The 24,309-nt window shown below is 50.0% G+C and overlaps 1 protein-coding gene across 5 annotated transcripts in view; it reads right to left on the bottom strand.

Moving 5' to 3' along the window:
- Positions 1-24,309, bottom strand: part of RPH3AL (rabphilin 3A like (without C2 domains)) — a 92,252-nt gene that overhangs the window by 43,866 nt on the left and 24,077 nt on the right. For 4 of the 5 annotated variants that reach the window (XM_054008645.1, XM_054008644.1, XM_054008643.1 and 1 more), the window contains 4 exons: positions 16,933-17,045; positions 14,081-14,224; positions 11,856-11,985; positions 4,199-4,285 (listed from right to left, as the gene is read on the bottom strand). In XM_054008645.1, coding sequence (XP_053864620.1) covers positions 4,199-4,285; positions 11,856-11,985; positions 14,081-14,224; positions 16,933-17,009 — 438 coding nt within the window. In that variant the 5' untranslated portion in view covers positions 17,010-17,045. Of the gene's footprint in view, positions 1-4,198; positions 4,286-11,855; positions 11,986-14,080; positions 14,225-16,932; positions 17,046-21,828; positions 22,186-24,309 lie in introns of those variants that run through there. The other variant, XM_054008646.1, reaches the window with a different exon arrangement.

Raw genomic sequence — 24,309 nt, 5'->3', positions numbered from 1 at the left:
AGGGTCGGTCCTGGGGCCAGTTTTGTTCAACATCTTCATTAATGGTCTGGATGATGGGATGGATTACACCCTCAGCAAGTTTGCAGATGACACTAAGATGGGGGGAGAGGTAGATACACTGGAGGGTAGTGATAGGGTCCAGAATGACTTAGACAAATTGGAGGATTGGCTAAAAGAAATTTGATGAGGTTCAACAAGGACAAGTGCAGAGTCCTGCACTTAGGACAGAAGAATCCAATGCACTGCTACAGCCTGGGGACCGACTGGCTAAGCGGCAGTTCTGCAGAAAAAGACCTGGAGATTACAGTGGACGAGAAGCTGGATATGAGTCAGCAGTATGCCCTTGTTGCCAAGAAGGCTAACAGTATATTGGGCTGCATTAGTAGGAACATTGCCAGCAGATCAAGGGAAGTGATTATTTCCCTCTATTCAGCACTGGTGAGGCCACATCTGATGTACTGTGTCCAATTTTGGGCCCCCCACTACAGAAAGGATGTGGATAAATTGGAGGGAGTCCAGCGGAGGGCCTCAAAAATGATTAGGGGACTGGGGCTCATAGACTCATAGACTTTAAGGTCAGAAGGGACCATTATGATCATCTGGTCTGACCCCCTGCATGCTGCAGGCCACAAAACCGTCCCTACCCTTCCCTTGACTCTGCTGATGAAGTCCCCAAATCCTGTGTTTTAGTGACTTCAATTGGCAGAGAACCCTCCTGCTAGCGATCCCTGCCCCACATGACTTATGAGGAGAGGCTGAAGGAACTGGGCTTATTTAGTCTCCAGAACAGAAGAGTGAGGGGGGATTTGATAGCAGCCTTCAACTACCTGAAGGGGGGTTCCAAAGAGGATGGAGCTCGGCTGTTCTCAGTGGTGGCAGATGACAGAACAAGGAGTAATGGTCTCAAGTTGCAGTGGGAGAGGTCTAGGTTGGATATTAGGAAAAACTTTTTCACTAGGAGGGTGGTGAAGCACTGGAATGGGTTACCTAGGGAGGTGGTGGAATCTCCATCCTTAGAGGTTTTTAAGGCCCGGCTTGACAAAGCCCTGGCTGGGATGATTTAGTTGGGGCTTGGTCCTGCTTTGAGCAGGGGGTTGGACTAGATGACCTCCTGAGGTCTCTTCCAACCCTAATCTTCTATGATTCTATGATCTAACCTGCTCATTGCAGCACCAGACAACACAGCGCTAAAACACAGGCAGCCACAGGCACCTTGTCTATGTCAAGGTTTTGTTACACCTCCTTTTGAGCAATCAGTGCAGCTATTCTGGAGCTGTCCCTTCAGCAAAGGCACTGACTGAGTTAATGCAAACCCCGGCTTGCCGTGGTCCACACATGGGCTCAGTGATGGTGCTGCTACACCAACAGCTGACTGGGGGCATTGTTGAGTGTAGACCAGGGCTAATGCTCCCCCCACAGCTAAACGGGGGCCAGTGTTCAGTAGTGGTGGTAGAGCAGGGCCCCATCAGAGCTCACCAGTACCCGAGGGCGAGGATACACAGAGAATCCAGCAAAGGAGCAGGGAGTCAGCCAAACAAAACAAAAGGCAGCAAAACGAGCTCCATGGAGCCCTTTCAACAACACACACAGCTCGCTGTCCAGCATGTCTCTTGTTCCTTGTTACACTGCTCAGATAGACTGATTACTGCAATTCACTCCATTTGCATTCCTCCGTGGAGGCCACAGCAACACCCCTGCTGGGGGAGCACCCGTCAGGCCAGGCATCCAGAGAGACAGGATTCTGCCCCAGGGCTCAGCGTGCCAGTCTAAGAGCTGGCCCAGCTCCGAATCCTGGGGCTGACCTTGAAGGTGCTGCCTGGCAGGGCCCCGGCTATCTCAGAGATGGGCTCTGAGCCACCTTCTATGACTGGCTCCAGCATGGCACATGCTAGGCACAACCGCAGCACTGCCAACTGCAGGAGCCTGCTTGCCACAGCGCCACTCTCACTGCAGTCCCAATAAAGCAGTGAGGAAGGACTTGTTTTCTGGGCATTAGATTTTTCCCTAATTCCTTTGCTTTTCGAGGCAGGGGAGGAATATCGCAAAATGGGTTGGTAGCCCAAGGCACTTTTCATCAGTAGATCTCGAAGTACTTTACAAAGGTCAGTATCATCGTCCCCATTTTACAGATGGGGAAACTGAGGCACAGAACAGTGATGTGTTTTGCCAGAGATCACCCAGCAGCAGCCCAGAGCTCCTGAGTCCCCCTCCAGTGCTCTTTGCTGCGTCACTATCTGTTCCGGCACTTTGCTGTCCAAGGTTGCCCAAGCCAGTACTTTTCACTGGTGAGCAACACGAAAAGAAACCGAAGAGACAGAATTCCGGAGGGGGAAGGGGGAGAGAGAGAGGAAGAGATAAGGCTATTTTACTGCTGGTCTAAGAAGAAAGGTTCCATCAGTTTTCATTAGACAGAGCAGCACTTTGTTTGGAGCTGTGGTTTCAGCTACAGAGAAAGCTCTGAAGGTTATCGTCACCTGGCATGCTGGGCACACATAACACTTATTACTGGACATTTTAATGTTCTTTTCTGTCTAGTGATCACGGCTTTTATTATTTTGATATAAAGAATTTTTAAAAAGGCAATTAAACCGAGATGGGAAAAGATAATGCACGAGAAAGAGAGACCGATTTCAGTCCAGCGCCAGCCCCCAGCTCTCTGTAGAGCACAAAGCATGCCTTGCCTTGCCTTACGTTACAAACCTGCACCTGAGTCTGGGGTACAGAACATGAGAATTATCTCCCTGGAGATCACTAGAGGCTCATCACCCAGCACGGCCTTCCTGTTGTGAACCCAGAATTATACACACAAGGCACCCACAGAAACTCAGCTGGAGCTAAATGTGAGCTTGCCAATTACACCCGCACAGAAACCACTTTTCCATTTCAAATCTAGGTACACACAATTTCTCAGCAGCCAAATGACTGTGAGAAGGGTTTTCTTGGACCTAGTTAGTTCTGCAATTTGCCACACTGGGGCATCTTCACCTATCAGACACAGCTCCATGTTTCAAAGTTTCCATCTACACTTTTTGGGGTTAGTTGTTGCAGTTTAAGAAGCCCTATTCTGATCTGTGCAAACAAGGCAACCTCTGGAAGAGCTGTTGGCAGAGACTTTGCACCCCAAACGCCTCACTCAGAGCCAAACAGATTCTAGAGATGGCTGGGGCGAAGATCCCCCAAGAACTAGATGCAGTTTGATGCTTCTGCAACTGCCATACAAGCTTCAGCAACTAAGGGGATGTCTACCCTGCAAAGAGCGGTCTGACTTCCGCACGAATAGACACAGCTAGACTAGCTTCAATCCAGCTAGCTCAAATAACGAAAGCAGCCAGGGTGGCAGGATTGGCTGTACACGCCCACCTGGGAGCCTGGGTATGTATTTGAGCGACTATCCTACCCTGCTGCAGCTTCACTGCTATTACTGGAACTAGCTAGATCATAGCTTAGCTTGGGTATGTCTACACGTGCTGCAGTCACACCTCTGACTGTGGTGTAGACACCCCGGAGTGCTAAGCAGGTGAAAAGAAGGGACGCATTGGCTGGGTTTCATAGTGTAGACGCTTAGATACCATAGAGACAGGCACTTGATAGACAGAGGGTCAGATCTGAAGCCGATGGAAAGATTCCCATAAACTTCAATGGGCTCTGGGTGAGGCCCATAGTTGGGGGATGCCAGACATTAAATAATCATGGAAGCAGCCTAGGACTCTGCAACACGAAGCCCCAAGGTGGAAATTACTGTGCTTTTGCTCTGGAACAGGTAGGACAAATACCACTACAGCTATGTGATAGGTTTTCTATACTGCAACTCAAGGGCCAGCACCGTGCAAAGTGGTAGTCTTGTTTACACTGGCTATGTAAAACCAGTGGAAAGGCAGGGAACAGAACCCACATCGCCCAACTCCCAATCCGGTCCCCACCAAACCATGCTAGGTGTCTCCTATGACCAATGACTCACCAGACAGGAAGCATTAAGAGATCCACCACCACCACTCCACCCATCTCCCTCAGAAGCTAGACCTCTCGCCTCAGTGTCTCTCTGCCAGGCTAACCTGACCGTGAGCTTAGCATCGCAAGTCCAGCCCCATGCTCCCTCGCCCTCTCTTGGAGGCACAGCACGAATTTCTGGCACCAGGCATGTATTTCTTACACAGATTTACATTGGGGAAAGGTACCGCTCTCCTTTGTGGCTCTTTACCTCTCTTTGTTCACTGCAGATTTTGCACAGCCAGAGAGGGCGTTTCTGGGTCCCGAGACTTTCAATTCCACATTTGGTGCAGACTTTCTGAAAATAAGGAGAGAGAAAGAGAAGGACACAGGACAACGTCAATAGCTTCCTCACTCCGACTCCTCACAACGCCACTTCGAAGGGTCTGTGCCGGGGCAAGTTTCACCCCAGAATTTAGGTTCTGCAAAAACAATGATTTTGCTTCTCCTTTCATTTACACCAGCGTAACTAGTGATCCCAGGGGAGTCACTCCTGATCTACACTGGAACCAGTGAGAGGAGAATCTGCCCCACTGCTTCCAGTTGTGTTACTACTAATTTATAGCAGGGCCGAAGGAGAATCAGGTGTAACATTTAAACAAAACCTGAGACCCACAGAAATATTTCCCACATTGTTGGGTTTTTTTTTTTAAATGATCCCCAAATGAAGGTAATCATTTCCCTACAAACTCTAAGACCCAAACATAGCAGCACTGAAACTGACAAGAAACACAAATGAAATGATCTCATCCATTTTCACTGCAATATAAAATTTTAATAGGGAAAAACTATTAGAGTTTTAAAATTCTTTCAATTTGAGTGAGTCAGGTAAAAGAACCCCACCATCCCTATGTGATTTTTAACCTGACAGTGTCCCTTTCAGAAAGTGGCTGGGCAGTTATTGATTCTCTGCTGAGCTGGAAATGGAGCAGACCATACAAACAGGTGTATTTCCTGGAGACAACACCTGAATAGCATTTTATGGACTCTGTTCCTGTACAAGGAAACTTCCATGTCTCCACTGGCATAACAAGTCATTTATAGCTTGAATCATCTAATATTCTATAACAAAGCTGATGTACATCAGTCTTGGCGTACAACTTGAATGAGGAATGGGATGGAGTCTTTGAGCCTCTTTGGACATCACAGCAAAAGCCACTCACCCAAGGGCCTAGGAGAGTGACATCTTGTTTACAGCAAAGAGGAATTAAAGCCCCCAGTTGGGATTTTACATATTCCTCTGATCTGCCCCACCAGGACCAGCTCCAGGGATGCACATTCAGTCTCCATGTCTCATTCAATTCTTGGCCTCTCTGCTGGGACTGAGCTAAAGGGGTGACCGATGCCACTTTTGGCATGCAGACACCTGTACCACCGGGTACAAGCCTAAAGACCAACTATTTTGGGCAGTGTAGTCCGGAGGTTGTGCTCCTGAGCTTTGACCCTGGCTCTGCCACCAACTCACTGAACGGCCACATCCAAGACGCAATCACTCTGGGTCTCAGAATCCCCAGGGGATGTTTACAATACCCCACTAAAAATGAGCATCTGCAACTGCTACACTGCAGGCCATCAGACACTCACTACCAAGCTTGGATGGCTTTAAGCGAGTGACTGCCATAAGCAAATATCTCCAATGGCTGGTGATGGGACACTAGATGGGAGGGCTCTGAGCTACTACAGAGAATTCTTTCCCAGCTACCTGGCTGGTGGGTCTTGCCCACACGCTCCAGGTCTAACTGATCGCCATATTTGGGGTGGGAAAGAATTTCCCCCTGCGTCAGATTGGCAGAGAGTAAACGGTACAGTCTCTGTAACCTGAAGTCTTTACATCAAGATTTGAGGACTTCAGTAAGTCAGCCAGAGGTTAGGGCTCTATTACAGGAGTGGGTGAGCGAGGTTCTGTGGCCTGCGACATGCAGGAGGTCAGACTAGAAGATTGTGATGGCCCCTTCTGGCCCTACAATCTGTGAGGCTCTGGTTCTGAGTTGGTGTAATGGGGAACAGCTCCCTGTCCCATTTCCAACCGCATGAGCCACCCAAGCCCTCAGTGCCACGTGTATTTCAGTGCACTGTGATATGCAGCTCGCAATCTGAACAGGGCAAACCTCCTGCTCATGGAGATGTTGCACAAAGGCAGTTTTCTCCTCCCCATGTGAAATTCACCCTCGCACAAGGAGCCCGCACAAGGTTTAGGCTCTGCTGACATCCTCCTCACGCCCTATTTCGAGAGCTTAGATGGGGCACAGCCTTTGTAATGGGGCGGGATGATTACATCGAGAGGGCATTACTACACAGATGTACACAACAGACAGACGGACAATCCCCTGCCCCTCTACCATTTCTTTGGCAGGGACTCTGGAGAATCACAACACTGTTCTCTCTGTGCGAGCGTGTGACCCCCGTAGATGTTCCCTGCACTCCCGGGGAGAAGCAAATGGGCTCTGCATGGAGCCTAACAGCCTGGAACCTCAATCACATGTGTCTGTCACTCTCACCATTAAATCTCAGCTCAGCAAAGGACATGGAGCTCGCTCCTCCCACTTCACAATACAGTATGGGTTCCACTGCCAGATCAATGGCCTACGTGAAGAGAACGGGGGTCCAAGTGCAGGTCCTAAGAGGAGACGTGACCACACCACACCACAACCCTCCGGAAAACCTGGCATCCATTCACCTCTGAAGGCACACATCAGAACAGGCCCCTTGCCCCCACAGGAGAGATGCACCCCTCAAAACCTTAAGGCAGAACAGGCAGTAGTTGCTCCATTTCCAATTGCCTAACTTCTCACCCCAACCCAAGCACGGTCAGCTGTGCAAATGTAAACTCCGGCTCCCACAATATGGTGTCCATGAATGGCTCCTAATGGACCCATCACCACGTGGACATGGAAAGCAGAGCATATCCCAACTCCACAATAGATACCAGAGTAGTAAAAATATATCCAGGAGGCTGACAAAGAGCCTTGCAGTGCATCAGGTGATGGGAACATCGCTGACGGTCCTATCTTGCCCTCTGCCCGGGACTCCGATCTCACTGCCAGCTAGTTTGGGACAGGGCATCTCCGACACTTCAGGGGGATGAAAACCACATGGCCTCGCCTCCCTCTTTGCTGAGCCCCGTTCCGTTCACAATGTGGCTCATAATACAGGCTGGAGGCAGCTCTGCCGGTATCGCTCCAGCAGCATCACCCAACCAGCATGCAAATGCAGCCCCGTGTGGGCAGAGTCAGCTGAGGCCCGAGAGACCAAACTCCACTCCATGGTTCCAGAACAAGGAACCGGAGCTGCCCACAATGGAGGGAACAAACAACTGTGCCCTGTATGCTGTGCTCTGCATGACCGGCCAGCCAGCTGACATGGGGAGCGGGTATTAGCTGGAGGAAGCACTAAACAATTCCACAGAGATGCTGTTCTTTGTTTCTCCCCAATTCTCATCCCTCCCCTCTGCTGTGAAATAACCAGCAACTTGCTGTCCCCACTTGGAATGGGGCTGTCAGGACTCAATGCCTTGCTGCACAAACTGACAGGGACAGTAGATTCAAGCAGCAGAGTGTGCAGTCATTACCTGCCACCCGTTTCACTGCACCCCAACCTCCTCCTCTCTCTGAAGACTGATTCAAACTCAGCCTTTAATACACCGGCAAGTTTAAAACGCCACATGGAATAATGCATTCACATGCTCCCCCTAGTGGAGATTTGCAGAACTTTTATTCAATTTTAACTCCATATTTTAACACACTGGAGGTTCGGGTTTTTTGTTTTGTTTTGTTTTTCTCAGACTTGCTGGAAAACTGGAATCTTATCCCCAAAACCTCACTGTTAGGTTCTGAAGAAAGCCTCACATAAATAGATATGTGGATTTGCAGACACTTAAAAAACCCCCAAAACCTGTCATTCATTAGCTGAAATGCCAGACTCTTTCTTCTTCACCTATTTATTACAGGTTTATATTTATGATATGTTTACAATAGTCATTACTGACACATCCTCAGTAAGTGGAATATCAGACTGTGTGTAATTGCTGTTATTGCTAAATGTAGACTCTGCATTTAAATGCTACGCTGATTTCACACTTGTTGTGTTGTATTTATTTCTAAAATAATAAACAATCTTTTTAATATTGAAAAGGAAAAATTATTTTAACTTCAAATTCTAAACCAGAAGGTAGGAGCAAGAAAACCCACAGGATTCAAAGGGCTGGAAGCCTCTATATTTTGCAGAGGCAACTCACTTAAGATGTATTCATTGCTCTGTTTCGTATGCATTATGTTGCATTCATTACCAAAATTCCTGTTACTGAACTACATGTGGAGGGTGTTGGGATTCCAATGAGATGGCAGCATTAGCAAGAAAATTATGAACTTCAGAAGTCCATAATCCCCTGACAAGTCACTGCTTATTGCACAAAACATGGAACACGTGACCGATTTCTTCTTAAGGGAAGGCGGGAGGGAGCATGAAGTTATGTTGCATCTTTCTACCTGCTGAGGCTTACGAGTCTGCAGTACATCATGCCTGGTCACTACCCACCCCTACCACGCTGCTGAAAGGGGAGTAAAAGAAACCAACCCATAAGTCCTCAAACAAGTGGTACCCTGTGTGCTCAAAGCCTCAGGAGTCCTCACAGCAAGAGGTTCCTATCACCATACAGCAGTTGTGAAATTCACTAGATAGCAGAAAGCAACAGAGGGTCCTGTGGCACCTTTGAGACTAACAGACTGTTAGTCTCAAAGGTGCCACAGGACCCTCTGTTGCTTTTTACAGACTCAGACTAACACGGCTACCCCTCTGATACTAGATAGCAGAGTTCTTCCCTGAATTCCAGCTGACCTTCTCCAATCCGTGTCCCATGAATTCCTGGCTAACGGGGAATCATCGTCTGGAAAAAACAAATAAGTTTGCCCTTGGACAGGCCTACCATGCAAGGCTCTCAAGGTGCTTTAGGGTTCCCAACACACCCATGCGCCCTGCAGGGAAGGTAACGTTATTAACCCTATTTCACAGAGGGGGAAGCTGAGAGACAGTTCATGCCACCCTCTGCCCCATCCTCAGCATGTGGGATTCACTGGAAGGGAGACCAGAAAATGCCCCAGTAAATGGATGTTTCCCTGCGGTTCTAACCTAGCTGGTTGTGGATGTGCTGAAAGCAGGATTTCCAGGGGAAGAGGGCGGGGAGCACAGCATGTCCTGTAATTCTCCTCGCTTGAAATGAAGGAAATAAAGAGCAGACTCCTGTGCACCAGCCCTTACCTCCCTACGAACAACTGAGAGAGTCGCAGGATTTGTGTCCAAGCTACCCGAGTGACCTTTGCCCTCTGCTCCACCAAGGGCAGTTGCTCAGACCACCCAGTTTGCCCCATCTCTGTGCTTCAGCTCAGGGACCACCTCCACCGTACAGGTGTCTCCTTCATTATATCTTCTAGGGGGATTCTCTCCTTCCTTCCACCTGTGTTCTGAGTTGAGGATCTCTCTGAAATAATCTGGGCCTGGTGGTTCGCATATTTGCACACACTCACCCCAACACTGCTGCTACCAGTTGGGAAATCAGTCTACGTATACCTTCTGAATTCCAGTTTGATTTTATTAACTCTCTTTATCCTTCCTTATGTCTTAGAACTTTACTGAGTTCTTGTTTCATGCTCCTTGTGCTAAGGAGGCAGAGCAGTGGCACCTGGATTGGGTGAGTGGACTACTGACATTCGGCCTAGATCTAACAGGGCAATACAATGGGTATGCTAAAGAAGATGGCCAAAACAAGAAAATCAGTTCTGTCCAACTGGGCTGGTAACTAAGCAACAGCTAGCCTGTTTGTTAGGTGATCCAAGGGTGGACATTTGGGGGAGAAGCCATGTACAGGAGGGGGATCCTGGACACCCTAGAGGGCTCTGATCGAATACCAAAGGATGCTCAGGAGTGGTGAGGAAACTGAGGCAGGGAAGGGCATGTGGGTACAACTTGGCATAGCTTGTGTGCTGTCTAAAGAAAAGGGTAACTGTGCTGGAAACCTTTGCAAAGCCTGCATGTCCTGTGCTTCAATTATCACATGTCCCTAGAGAGAGGAACAGTAACCCAGGGCACCCACAAGGCCGGAGCTCTGCAACAGGGTGAGCTTAAGCTACTGGCGTGTCTTAGGGGGTCTGCCCTGGTCCTGGGGCCTCGGGCAGCTGGACTGTGAGGTCCCACTTCCGTGAAGGGGTAACAAAGGGTCTGTGCCCTGGGGTGCGCCAGCGGGACCAGAGAGACCGCGTTGGAACCTGCCCAGGCCAAAGGAAGACCAAGAGCGCACAGATCTCACAGGTGGGTCCCAAGCACAGCAGCTTGGCGAGCGTCCAGCCAGGACACAGGCACTTCGTAACAGTCCCAAACACCCTGCCACACCCTAAGTTTGCTCAGCGTGGCAGAGCACACTCAGAGCTCCAAGTTATCCCATCCCAAGCCAGCGCGGGTGCTGCCTAGCGAGCTCTGCTGCCGACACCAAAGTGAACATGAAGAGGGCTCCGGGGATTTCAGCACTGACATGCGGTAAATGTGCATTGACCTTCATGAATAACGACTCTGAGCCCCTCGCTCCACAGAACCCAACAGCAGCAGGAGCCCAGATGCTGCCCGATGCAGGGCCGTCTTTCCAGCCTACCGAGAGCCCGAGATACCACAGACTGCAGACACAGTTAGCATCGTACAAATACGTGGTCCACACAGATTACTGTCCCTCCACCCAGTGCTCTCCCCCGTGATCTGAGCAGCCAGCTTAATGGGATGGTACAGCCATTGAGACTACAGGTCCCAGGATGCAATACTCCATCTTTATCGGAGAGGACTGCTGGGTTGCATGCTGTGGGCTCCATGAGGCCACCTCCCTTGTGGTGGTGGGACTGGGGTCCATGGGGCAGCTCCAGCTGCCCCACAGGCCTCACTTCAGCCACTGCTACCCAGAGGGGATATTGCCAATGTGGGCGGCTCCCTTCAGCCTCCTTGCAAGGCTGAGCTGGGCCCTGAACAGACACGCTGCTCCCCACCCTGCTCTAAGCCTTGCACCTATGCTCATGCTTCCCTGTACATGTCACTGAGGCAGAACTATGGAAAAGGGAGATTTCTCCCAGGGCATGATGGGTTTCAAAGGTATGAAAAAAGCAACATCCCAGCAGAGGCTCTCTGAGGAGGTGGTGGTTGCCTTGGAGATCGTCATCTCAGCAGCTCTCTGGCTTAACCCCTTGGTTGCTGGAGTCTGGACAAGCAGTGGTCTCCCATCGAAACATTGCATTGCAACAAAAACCCTGCAAACTGAAGCCCGCCACCTATTTCAAATAGCACGGATGTCACTGGGACAGCAACATGCTGTAACCTTGCAGCAAGGTTTAACCATGCACTAGCCAGGGGGATGGCTTAGGGGACTACACATTAGCCCTGAAATAACTAGTTCCAAAAGGGTGGATTTGAACCTTCAGACCTCTGAGGTAGAGAAACTGAGCACCTTGCGGTTACTGGGCGGACGTTCGGACAAGACCTCGATAATGAGGCGCATGGAGCTTCCTGTCAGAGTTCCTCATTGAGCATAATTGCTGCCCCCACCCCTCACTGTGCAAGCCCACTGTTTGCCTGACTGATGCCTTCCACCCCAGAGGTGGCTGCAGTTCATTGGGGTTCTAGACACAGGGCTTGTAAAGCTTTTTTGGGATCTTGGGGGAATGAGACATTTAATGAGATATTAAGGACTGGGCAGGGACCAGATACTCTGGGGTTTTATTACAAAGCACACCAGAGTTAAATGCTGTCCAGCCAGTCCCCATCCCCACCCCCGCAAGATCAACCTGAGATGGATTAGCCTCCTGGGTATTTATAGGAAAACAAGATGCCGGGAAGCTCACCTTTTTGCAGTCCTGACAGAAGACCGATGTGGTCCCCAGAAGCCCCAACAGCTCGCCACAGAGTAAGCACTGAGACAGCCCATTCCCCATCACGTTCTTCCTCATGTTTTCCAGCCGCTCCACCAGGCGCCTGTAGGGGAGCAGAGATTAGAGGAGATTCCTTTGGAATTACTGGAGTGAGGCAGACTCTGCAGGGAGGAGCACGGGCTAGTGGTTAGATCTGGACACCTGGGTTCTGATCCTGGCCCATGCCCACCACACCTCTTCGTGAAGCTTTGAGCAAATCACTTAATCCCCATGACTCAGTTTACCCATCTGCAAAATGGGAACACCACCACCCAGGTAACACAATATAAACAGACTGGGGGCAGCCATGTTGTATCCCTGGCTCGGCCAGTGAGTGCAGAGCAAGAAGTTATGTTCTCAGTGCTTGCAGGGGATGTTTCAGCATTCTAACGAAGGGTGGGTAATGGGGCAGCATCACACGGGTTGTATGGCCTTCAGCTTGCAGCACGGAGCAAAGGCTTCCTGCCTTTGGGACGCAGATGGGCTTTAAATGCATATGTCAGAAAGCGGGGCTCCTACAGGAAAACAACCCAGCCCAAAATGAAGGGCACAGAGGAAGCTGGGTAATACCCCACTGGCAACAGCTCAGGTTCTAGGACATTACCATGGGCTGCCAGTGCAGGGGTGGGAGCTCTGGAGATACCAACCTATGCCTGGCTCCAAGCTGGGAAGCCCAAATCTGAGGCCACAGGACCCCAAGCGGGATGGGGAACACCAGCGAGACTTCGCATGAATAAATAGGCTGCTTTCCATGCAAAAAAACCAAAGTCTGCATGTGAGGCGTCCACAGCAGCTGGAGTGGGAATGCAGGGGCTGCCAATGTGACTACAGAACGTGGATGGGGTACAGAGCTAGGATTATGGCTCTAGCTCACCAGCAGTGCTTCTATTTATACAGGGAGCAAAATAATAATAATGGAGTTTATCAACGCCAGAAACCAGCAGCAGCCGTGCATGTGGGTGCGCTCAGGGAGAAAAGGCAAGGCCATTTTTCACCCACCTACGTTCTCATTGGGACCAGAGCCCCATAAAGCAAGCCAGGCACCGATGGGAAAGCAAGGTTTGTTTGGAAGGGGCGCAGACCCTATAGTGAGGCGGTTGGGACAGACAGCAGAGCCATAAGGAGCCATCGCGGATGATTCTATGATCTGTGGCCTCCACATAACAGAACTTTAAAGAGTTAGTAGAAGAACTTCAGCGAGGGCTTTAACAAGCCAGGGGCTGGTGCTTAGAGGGACCTAGGGCTTTCCACCCTTAGCTCACCAGCCAAGAGGGAGCGGTTACCATCTGATGCTTGTGCAGTAGCTTTCACATATGATGGGTCTTACAGCACACGGACACAAACCACCGCGGCTGGCACTAAATAGCACCCTCCCCGAGGTCCAGGGAAGTCAGTTTCCAGGGAAAGGTTTTGGTGCATCGGGGGAATTTTGCACAAGCTGTGCCTGATCCAGGGGTCTTCCTTTCTCCTTGCCCTTTAATAACAAGCCCCCAGTGGCTTCCCCCTGGGCGACTTGCCTGCTTTGATACAGTCAGGCGCAGGGTTGACACTGTCCCAACTGCCAGACCAGTCCTTCAACTCAGCCAAAAGTCAAACGAAACATGGCGTGGCGAAGGCACTAATGGACGAGGATGGTGCCAGTCAGTTAATGACTCCGGCTAACAAACCCTTCCCATGGAGTCAGCCAGCCAGAACACTCCACGCTCACTGCTCTGAGCAAACAACCCTAGAGAACTACTGGGCAGTCGGAGACTGTCACCCAGGAATTCTGACTGCAGCCCCAATGCTGGGCAACTGCGCAGCTCAGTCGGGTTCCTAAGGCCTTGGTAGGAGCCATGGGTGTGGCTACCGTAGCCAGGATGAGCTCACCCCCCAGCTACACGAGGTGTTGCCCCAGTGGCTGTAGTCAGAGCAAACCCCTGGTCTAGACAATCTCCAAGTATGGGAGTGAGAAGGAAGAGAGCCCCCATCCTGCTTTTCGCCCAGCCCAAATCAGGGCTAGACAGACTGGGTGTGGGAGACACTGACCGAACTGATGCGCAGCCTGCGTGGTGATTGGAGCACAGCAGGACCGGAGAGCCACCTTCCTAGGATGGATCCTATGTCCTCCTCCAGGGAGAAATAAACAGCAAGTCCCTAGCTGGGCGAGGCGACCGTACCCGATTCGCTGCTGCTCAACAAGGTCCAGCTTCTCCGCCCTGCGGATGACCTCCAGGATGACCTCCAGCTCCTTCGGGTTCAGCACCTGCGTTTTCCTCTGCTTGTCAGTCTGGTTTGTGTGCACCGACCAGCCAGTCTGGAGCCTGCAGGGTGGGCAGTGTCACACTGAAGGCTGGAACAGCACAGAAATCCTCTGCCACGCCCCAGGTCCTGAACCTGGGAACCTAGAAAATCACGGCCATCGACTTGCCTGCAGAGATGCCGGGTCCCAAGCAGAAATCTATTGACACGACTGTTTCACGTCCCACACTTCACCTTCCCCACAGGGCTGAGAACCGATTTCCTGCTACTGACCTAACTCCTCCCGTCCTTGGATGCCTCCCGTCTTTTGAGCAGGCCTAGTTTTCATTTTACACTTGGGTGTCATTACCCCAGGTGGGGTGTCAGCAGGAGAAGAAAGCACCGTCCAGTGGTTAAAGCAGGGGTCCCTCCCCCCACACACTGACAGGCCCCTTAAAGGCATCTCATGCTGGGCACCCAACATTATTAGGCACTTTTGGAACCATAGGCCTGGGAGTTCATCCCCAGCTCAGCCACTGACCTGCGAGGTGACCTGGGGGATGCCTGTTTCTCCTCTCTGTCAAATGGTTTAATTCTCCTACATCTCACAGGCTTACAGGCCTAACTCACTAGCATTAGTAAAGGGTTCTGAGACCACTAAATGACCTTAGATATGCTCGAGCAGCACAGAGCACCATGATAACATGCGGCTCAGTGCCAGATAGCCGAGCCTAAAGGAGAGCTCCACAGCAGTGACTGCAGGAGGCTCTGTCCTGCCCATACAATGCTTACAGCCACAGTCCTGTCCAGCTGGGCGCTGTTACATTTTTAAGCCCTTTGACGCTGACCCAGGAGGTTCAGCTGGGAGCAGGACTGGGGGCAACAGGGCACAGGATGCTGCCAGAGGAAAGCAGCTAGAACAAATACAATTCAAGCCACTGACTTATCCCAGTCCCCTCCCCGCCAGCAATCTGACTTGAGGGAGAAAACAAGATCAAATGACATGTGCCTCCAAACAAAAGAGCAGACGCCAGCTGGGGGAGGCCATGAATTATAGATGGGGCGCTGCTAGGACTGGCTTTTGCATCCACCAACTTTGCTTATTAAATATAGGGTTGGTGGTGGGAACTCAAAGGAGGGTGGGGGTTGCAAGCTATTGCACAGAAAGGAAACTCCAGACAGCATCCGAACACAGGGCTGCACCTCAAGAGGCATCCAAGCAGCGATTCCTGTGGCTGTCCTCAGGGAAGCCAAATGACATAGTTGGCCTCCAGCAAGGCAGCTGCATTGTGACTATAACACCTGGAGCAGTGCAGCGGCTTTGAGAAAAACCCTGCGCTGTGGGTCCTGGCAGACTTCACAAGCTAAGCAGGGTCAGGTCAGGTCATTACTTGGATGGGAGACTGGCTGGGGCAGATAGGTACTGCTCTCAGTGGGGCAGGCAAACCACTAGCTGGTGCCCCCTTTTTGACTTAGTAACACACCAAGGCCCAGGCCTGCTGCTACAGGCTGTCTTATGAGGCAGATGGACAACTCACGGTGGTCGTTAATAGTACCTTGGCACACTTCACCAGAGCAGGAGTCAATCCAGGCCGTTCCATTCTGTCTAAACGCACCTGGCAGCGTCAGTGGGGTACAGCCTTCTCCAAGTTATCCATTGGAGTGCATGTTACCTCCTAAGCAGCTGCCCCATTTCACCCAAGGGGTGGCTGCACTGCAGTGACGCTCTGATCATTGCACAGCTTGTGGATCAGTTTCAGGTTTTAGAGCACGTTCAGTCCCTTCAGGCAGGAAGGAGCAATAGGAGCGATGCAGGATGTTATTACGTGCCCTCCTCAGCACAGGAGCAAAGCCAACAACTCCGAGGAAGCTCAGGTCTCACGGGGAGCAGGAGAGACCTCTCCTCTCCCACTCCTGCCCAAGCCCCATGCCGGGTCTGAAAAGCAGCCACAGCTGTGGGTGTGGAGAGACCCAGCTCTCCCCTAGTCTCTAGACCAGGTAAAGAGACAGGGCCTGACCCTTTCACGAGCTGGGCAGGCTGGGAACCCTCTCCAGGGTGTGGAATGAAAGCTAGAGCTTGGGCTGCCCACAAACCAGAACCAATGTAACTAACCGGGTTTTGATCCACCCCGTTAGCTACTTGGCTGCAAGTGTGTCAGTGGGTAGCAGTTGTTCAGAATGGAAGTGTCTGATGTCCACTGAACAGCTCTGGTTTTCACGTGCTAATCCCACACTCAGATTTGCACGGGAAGAACACAAGACGGTTCCAGTTTGTGTGTGGACCAGCCCTGGGCAGGGTGCAAGTCAGTCTGGTGAAGGAAAAACCTCACAGGTCTGGCAAGGGAAGCCAGTTTGGAGGGATGGATTGTGGGGGGTTTCCATTGGGTTCCTCTCGCATGGCCAATAATAAACTGGGTTTTGGCCTATCTATGCACCATAGCATCTGAGTGCCTGACAGCCTTGAATGTATGGATCCTTACAGCACCCCTCTCGCTTGCCTCGGAAAAGACAGGAAGCTTGTGGGAGAGCCAGGAATTGAACCCAAGCCCCAGACCACTGCTCTAACCACTGGGAAATCTTTCCTCCCCCCCTTACAGGCTTTGTCTTTGCAGTTCGGATGCTCTGAGATCCAGGGGGCCCTGCCTCCCAGGCAACTAGCACCGCCCCTTCTGCCCCAGACCCACAGCCTGAGAATCAGCCTGGAGGGCAACAGTCAGTAAACGCTGTAAGAGATCACGCTCTGCAGACCCTGCTGGTAACAGAGAGAGGGGAAACAGCAGGAAGCACTCACTTGGCTCTCAGCGCCAGCTGCCGGTCATTGGGACACACCCACTGATCGCTGCCGTTACCAAAGATAGTATCAGCCATGGCAGGAGACTGCAGAGACGGCCGGAGGAATCACACCTGTAAGAAAAGGAAACAGCACCAAACACTAAGTCAGTCATTGACCAACACCTGCCTAGAGTGAACATAGCCACCAGACCAAGGCTCCGCTCAGAGCCCAGCTCCATGTGCTGCTCTCAGCAGCAGACGGCAGACCATGGGAGCCGAGCTCCAGCATTCAGATCCAAGGGCAGAGCTTGGCTCGTGGGCTGAACACATCAGGGCACTAACCAAGGGCAGCGCTCACGTACCTTTGCACAGCAAGACTCAAGGTCTCAGGAGAAACACACTCCTCAGAGCAGCGCATTGGAGAGCTGGGACCCGGAGCTGGGAATGGGCAGGCCCAGGGAGCTAGTGCTCTGCCCTGCCACGCAGGAGACATGCGTTCCGTTCTTGTGCCTGGACTCTTACTGCCCCAAGCCAGCAAAGGGCTGGTGACAGATTCTGCACAATTGTAAGTTGCATTTTGATGGTCCTTAAAGCATGATGCCAGAAAACCATCTAGGCCAAACTTTCTTGCCACACTGATCCGTACTGCAAGAATCGTGGCCTCTTTGTCCTTCCACAAAATGAACCTTGGCTGCTGCTCAAAACACCAGCATGTGATTGCTTTAGACACATCCCCTGTACATGCCAGACCATCTCTGTGTACCCATTACAGCCTTCCAATGGAATAGCCAGCAATGAACTGCGGATCAGTCCAGCATCAGGGATCACGGTTTAATTCCAGACCAGTGCACCCACACAGAGACAATACTATTTCAATCTAGTCTCTATCTGCTGCTCCAAGGGAGGAAATTATTTGTCTTCAACAGCTGCTATAGGCCTGTAGCTGTTCTGGGCAAAAAAACAATTGAGGCTTTACGTTGATCTACATAAGGAAATGTATTTCATTAAGATGGCAGGTTGGCTAACAGGTGAACATGTTGCACTAAATAGCTTTCTCTAGCTGTAATTTACTTGCTTTTACCTACAGCTCTCATCGGAAGCCTGTGCTTTGTGAATGCTGAGGATTTTATACACAGGGGCTTGCTTATCATATTGCAAACCCTTGTTACTTCGGCCCAGGGCAGAGTACAGACAAATTCTTTCCTAAGAAGTGATTTAAGCTTGAACTGGTTTTCTAACCCTTCAGGAACACCAGGGTTATCAATGAGAGGGGAGGAAATGTGAACAGCTGCTGGCTCTATGTCCTTCCTGGCTTAATCTGTATAGTTTTGATTCCAGCAGGGACAAGAAAGAAAAACATTGAAAGACTCTTGTCTACAGTCAATAAAAGCTCCCAAGTCTTTTCACCAAGCTTGTCTCTCATCCAAGTGCTCTCAGCCAGATGGCACGAGGCATTCCCCAAGCAGCAGTTTCAGAGTGAGGGCGCGTAGCTGTTTGGTCTCCTGGATCCCCAACAAAATGCTGTAAAAGTGCCGGTAGGTTTTTGCAGTTCCTGCTGAGGCTAAAACCACTTGGCACTTAAGAGTTATGGGTCCATTTATTTTTTAATTTACAAAATATGCCTGATGCCAGTAGCTCAGGGAGCACATGCTTCATTTAATGCACTGTTTTTTATAAACAGTGTTCAAACAAACAAACAAAAAATCACTCTCTGACTCCCTCCGGTTCCTCTCCACTTTGCACTACATCTTCAATACAATACACTCCAGCTCTATCAGACCAGCAGAATCAAGGAGCTTCCACTGAGAATGCGTGTGCAGATGTTTGCATCTGGGGACCGTTAGCTTGATCCCAGCTGCTGCAGGGACACACGGGGTAGTGTGTTATTTGGACAGTATATAGTGAACATACAGTGGCACTTCCCAGCAGGTGAGCTCAAAGCTCTGTGCAAATATTAGGCTTCACAATTCCCCCCACCTGGTAAAGTAGGTGAATATCATCACCCCATTTTACTGACACGTAAGCTGAGGCAGAGAGAGGGGAACTGATCAATCAGGAGTCCTGCTTCATGGGTCCACATTCTCACTGGGAACATGGACTCTGGGAAGAGTGTTTGCAGTCATTTGCTGTAAACTTCTAAACACTAAAGGGGTTTTAAAGCGAGATATAACTCTTGGGGCGAGCGCATTCCGGGGTGCGATCCCTGGAAGAACTGCACAGGTGTGGAATCTGCTCAAAGACCAAGCATGCTGCAGAGCACACCCAGCACTCTGGAAGGCAGGGTCTTCACTGCTATGCATATCAACAGTTGAGGTTGAACTGCGAAACAGTAGCACCTGAGCGGGCTCCTTGTGCTAGCTGCTTGATAGCAGCAAGTTCTGGGTTCAGCATTTATGCTCAGCTTTGGGTGCCAGTGTGTGACGGGGAATTCACCTTCGCATCCCAGTAGGGCTGGCAGAAAAGCCGCAGACTGCCCTAAGTGCTAAACCAAAGTAAACATGACATGCGTGCCTAGCGATACTCCGTGCAGAGCATAGCCGAAGGCACCACGCACCAGGGAAGCAGGGAGGCTATCCGTGGGAACTTTCACTAGAGATTGTGGAATGTCCATTGCTTAAGTGGGGAGACAATATTTCCCTCTGCATTGGGATCAGCCTGCTTCTCACGCCTAGCCTAGACAGGTCCTGTATGAGAGGGACGGACAGACAGACATCTAGGCCTATAGAGAAGCCAAAGTAGTCTGCAGGGTCAGAATTTTCAGAGGTGGGCACAGAGGGTACATCTACCCTCAGTGCCTGGGAAGACTCACAATGATGCATGCAAGCAGGGAAGTCCTGCTCATTTCCATTGGCCAACACCTACAGCTTTCGGATTTATCGTCCCTGTTTCAGCAGCTGGGAGGATGTTGTCTTTTCCTCCTACAGAGCAATGCTACATGAGAGGCAGCATAATGGCTGCAGAAGGACAGGAAGAAGCACGGAGTCACACTTGCTCACCCGACCTAGACAATTCACGGGGTGACTCAGAGCAAGCTCAGCAGGCTACACATCACCCTGTAGAATGGCATGGGAAAGAGAGACCCCAAAGGTAACGAGCTGGAGCAATGTCAGATGTTTCATGTCGTTACTGCATCATCCCTTGTCTCATAGTTCATCTCACCCAGCCAGGAACATATGCCCTTCCTATGGTCAAAACATGTCTGAGCAAGAAGCTGTGACCCGTCTCTATCTCCATTCCCCAACACACGGTCTCCAGCGGGATAGTCAGACTTGCCTATCTCCAGCTAGATGCTAGCAAGGAAGGACCAGGGCTAGGAGAACCAAGCCAGTTTGGCTACAGTAAAAATCCACCCAAATCACCAGCTGTTTGAGAAAGATCTCAAGTAAGTGCCCACATCCAGTAGACATTTTCCTCTTTGTATCAATTGTAGAATTTCTACTCTGTCTTCTAGGTAAGCAATGGGACAAAGTACAACTTATGCTGCACATTGAAGAACTGCAAGGCACCCCTGTGGATTACCTCAGTGCTCTGAGCAGCTTTGTAGCCAGGCCGCCTGTACAACCTGGGCAGAGCTCAAGGAGCATCAAGCCACTTTCGCTCTGCAATAATGCCACAGGCTTCTAAACAGACGGCAACTCAGGAGTCAGATTCACTCCGGTTGAACTCATGTGCATGCAAGTTAACTGCCTAGATTAATTGCCTAGATTAATACAGGATGGTGCAAAGCACATGACCTTCAAGAAGATACAAAATGCGGTAGCACTTCAAGCAATTGCTAGCTGTATTACAGGTTGCTTCCCCTTTGGGGAATAATTGCATTAACAAGCAATCACATCGCCAACACACCAGTTACCTCAGCTACACTGGGATGAGAAGTGAAAAGCACACTGGGAGTTTTACCACTGCCTGCAATGGGGCCAAGATTTCACCCGCCGTGTGCTAGTCTCCCCAACCACAAATTGTGTGTGTCACTGTGAGATTCCCAGTTGTAGCTGGCAATAAAAACATTAGAGGTCTCCACTTCAAAAACCCAACCCTTCAATAGACACCCTCCATCTTAAGATGTGGCTTGAAGTTTTGATTTTATAAAAACTAAGAAGACCCCACTGATGCTAGTAATTTTTACCATGACGTTTTCTTTTAATCCAGTTCATTTTGAACAAAAATGCCCTAGAGGGTTTGTCATGCTAGGACTGCAGCCCTGTCAAGCTGACAGTCAAAATGTCTACAAAGAAAAATCAAACAGACATTGATGATTTCCACTGTCCTGCGATGCAAAAATTAAACCATCAGCATAAACAGTGCTACGAATATTGGTTCCACAAAACTCTCCCCATGTTAATTATCTAAGATTATATTAACCACCCCCAACCAAGGGAAATCATCTTGTTTACACTGTCTGAGAGATAGCATCTGTCAACAGAACTTCTATTGCCCCTGTCCTATACCAGTGTGACCATGCCAACGGCTCCTGCTGTTCAGTTACAATAAGACCGTACGCAGATCACAATGTGCCGCCACCACCACAGGCAGCGAGGGTCTCCACTTCATCGCACTTCTGGAGGCCTCTTTGCAGCTAAGCAACCTTGTGCCACTTCAGTCGAAAGCACAGAGGGACTGAATAGCAGAAAAAGCTTTGGCAGACGTCAGGTCTCTCCAGCAAAGCAGCTGTTGCATAAGCACCAATATTAACTATATAGATTCACACATATCAATATATACCTGCCCTGGTGGTGACATTTCCTAGCATTAAAACTGTACCTGCTGAGCAGAGATAACCTGGCTATTTAAAGGTGTGAACGATGGGCAAATACTCATCTGACATTTGTTAATACCAATCAAGACACGTCACCGACAAAAAGTGCAGTAAACCCAAGAAAACACACGTTCCCGTCTCCATAAATAGCGCACTTACCCCGACACGCTGCTGTTCAGTTGGCTGAGCCTACGCTCACTTTCTGCTGTTGACACACACAGCTTGCTGTTTCCATGCAAGGCACAGATGCGCAACAAGCAGCATGGCCTTGGCCCTTTTCCACAGGAAAGCACACAGCTTGAGCAAACAGATCGCTCCCCTGCGCTGAGCTCACCAGTGCAGCACTGGCTGAGTATTTCATGCACTTCACAGCACTCCCACCTCGAGGCACAGGAATACCAGCCACGCGACAGAACAGTTATTTTGCTCCAAACTCTCCTTGAGCTTTGTGAACCTAAACAATAAGGACTCAAGTCCACCAATGGATTCTCTCCTCCTTGCCCCCCTGACTCCTGGCCAGAGCTGAGCTAGGACTCGTTACCCAGCAGTAGAAGTGTAGGAACAACAAGGGATGAAAAGAATGGATTTCTGCTGGTGCTGGAGAAAGGACGCGTTTAGGAAAAGCTCAGTGAGTGGGGCAGCAGGCTGAAGGCTAGAACAACACAGCATAACACTCAGCTGTGTCTGATCCCACGGCATAACCAGCTGTGGGAGAGATACTGCAACAATTATTCAGTTGCGAGATCGGACCTCAGGAAGTCCAGCCAGGAAGGGAAGACAGAGAGAAATGCTGTGCAATTTTATTCATTACATTACACTAATCAAAAAGATGACCCAGTTAAAAAAAATAGGTGATATTTACTAGATGAAATCCTGGTATCTGAGACGACTAGATGATCATAATGGTCCCTTCTGACCTTAGAGTCTCTGAGACAGGACAAAGATGAGCACTCTAATCTTAAAGTTCAGATCACTGGGCACTTTCCCCGCATGGTCAGCTTACCCTGGTTGTTTCGTAACACTTGCATTTCTTTTACAGCTCTTAATGACCTTGGAGGGCCTGGCAAGCAGGTCCTGTATACTTTTGATACTTGGCCTGCTCACGCAAAGGGGGCGGTCAAACCTTCTACACCAAGAATCCCTGGAGTGGGGGAAACAAACAGAAGTTGCAATTTTAAATCAGGGTTATAGAGCCCCTGGCTTTGAAGAGTGGAGACATTTTCCAAGATTAGGACACATCTTTAAAGGATTGCAAACACCCAGAGGTATCGTGCGCATGCTCTCTCTCACACACACACTTTAAACAGCTTTCCAGACACGCCACATGCACTCCCTATGTTTGTACACACCTGAAAGATAACACAGCCCAGTCCTCTGATTCCCACTGGTGTTAAGTTTGATCAGTTCAAGGTGCTACAGAAACATACACATATTTTTAGGCTAATACTGAGGGCTCCAGACTGCCCCCACATGTGAGATACATGGATTCGGCTCCCATAGCCCCAATGTATTGCAAAGCCATCCAAGCCAGACAGAAGTCTAGAATAGTCAAGACTGATTTGAATCATAGAATATCAGGGTTGGAAGGGACCTCAGGAGGTCATCTAGTCCAACCCCCTGCTCAAAGCAGGACCAATTCCCAGCTAAATCATCCCAGCCAGGGCTTTGTCAAGCCGGGCCTTAAAAACCTCTAAGGAAGGAGATTCCACCACCTCCCTAGATAAACCATCTCCTAAGTTTTCCAGAAAACAACGCCAATGCCACTTCAACACATCATGGCTGGAATCAGTCTCAGAAACAGCTGTTTTGCCACAATCCCATAGTGATGTTATGAAGGGCATCACATGCCCTTGTCAGCAGATGCTGCAGCAGATGTTTATTGGCTGATGCTATTTTGTATGCATGCTCTGGTCCAAAACAATGCTATTGAGCCGGAGACAAAAGCATTGTCTTATTCTATTCAGATCAAGGGTATCAGACCTGGGCCTGATCTATCTGGCCACAGCTGCAGGAAGGGCCCTGAACAGAACCGGTGCCCACGTAGCCAAAAGGTGGTAACTAAAGCCAAGAAGCCCTCTCAGACAAGCCAGAGAATTCCCCAGGAATTGCTTTGTTGTAGACCACTGGCTCCAAATCTAAACATTCTGGTCCAGATTCAGCAAAGCACTTAGAGCACAGGCTTAAGTCCCACTGGAGTCACATGCTTCACTGAATGCTTTGCTCAATCAGGGCCCGCATGCCAGCTTTGATCCGGGACTATGCTGCAGCAACTGGGTCTTCCAAATCCAGCATGAGATTTCCGCAGCTGCCTAGGGGGTTTAGACACAAGTGAGAATGGGGTGTCCAAATTCCCTAGATGGCTTTGAAAATCTCAGCCTGCCTCTTTATGCCCAAGTGTGAAACTGACTGGTGCAATAAAATTTAAGAATTTAAAGTGAACATTTAAAGTATTGAGGGATGAGAATTAGAAACTAAATCTGAGATTTATTATTCCACTTTGTGGTGGCCAATTGATTTCAGACTGGGATGTCTGAAGAAGTCAGTAATGTCATTACTCCTTAAGTGTTTGTCGTACATTCGGGGAAGTCTAAAAGCAACTGCACTCTCACCTTCAGGCCTTGTGCAGACCAAGCGAAGTAA

Source organism: Malaclemys terrapin, chromosome 18, assembly GCF_027887155.1.
Source record: "Malaclemys terrapin pileata isolate rMalTer1 chromosome 18, rMalTer1.hap1, whole genome shotgun sequence".
NCBI classification, from domain to species: Eukaryota; Metazoa; Chordata; order Testudines; family Emydidae; genus Malaclemys; species Malaclemys terrapin.
Note: the sequence above shows the minus strand (reverse complement) of the source record. Positions and strands in the feature narration are given on the sequence as shown.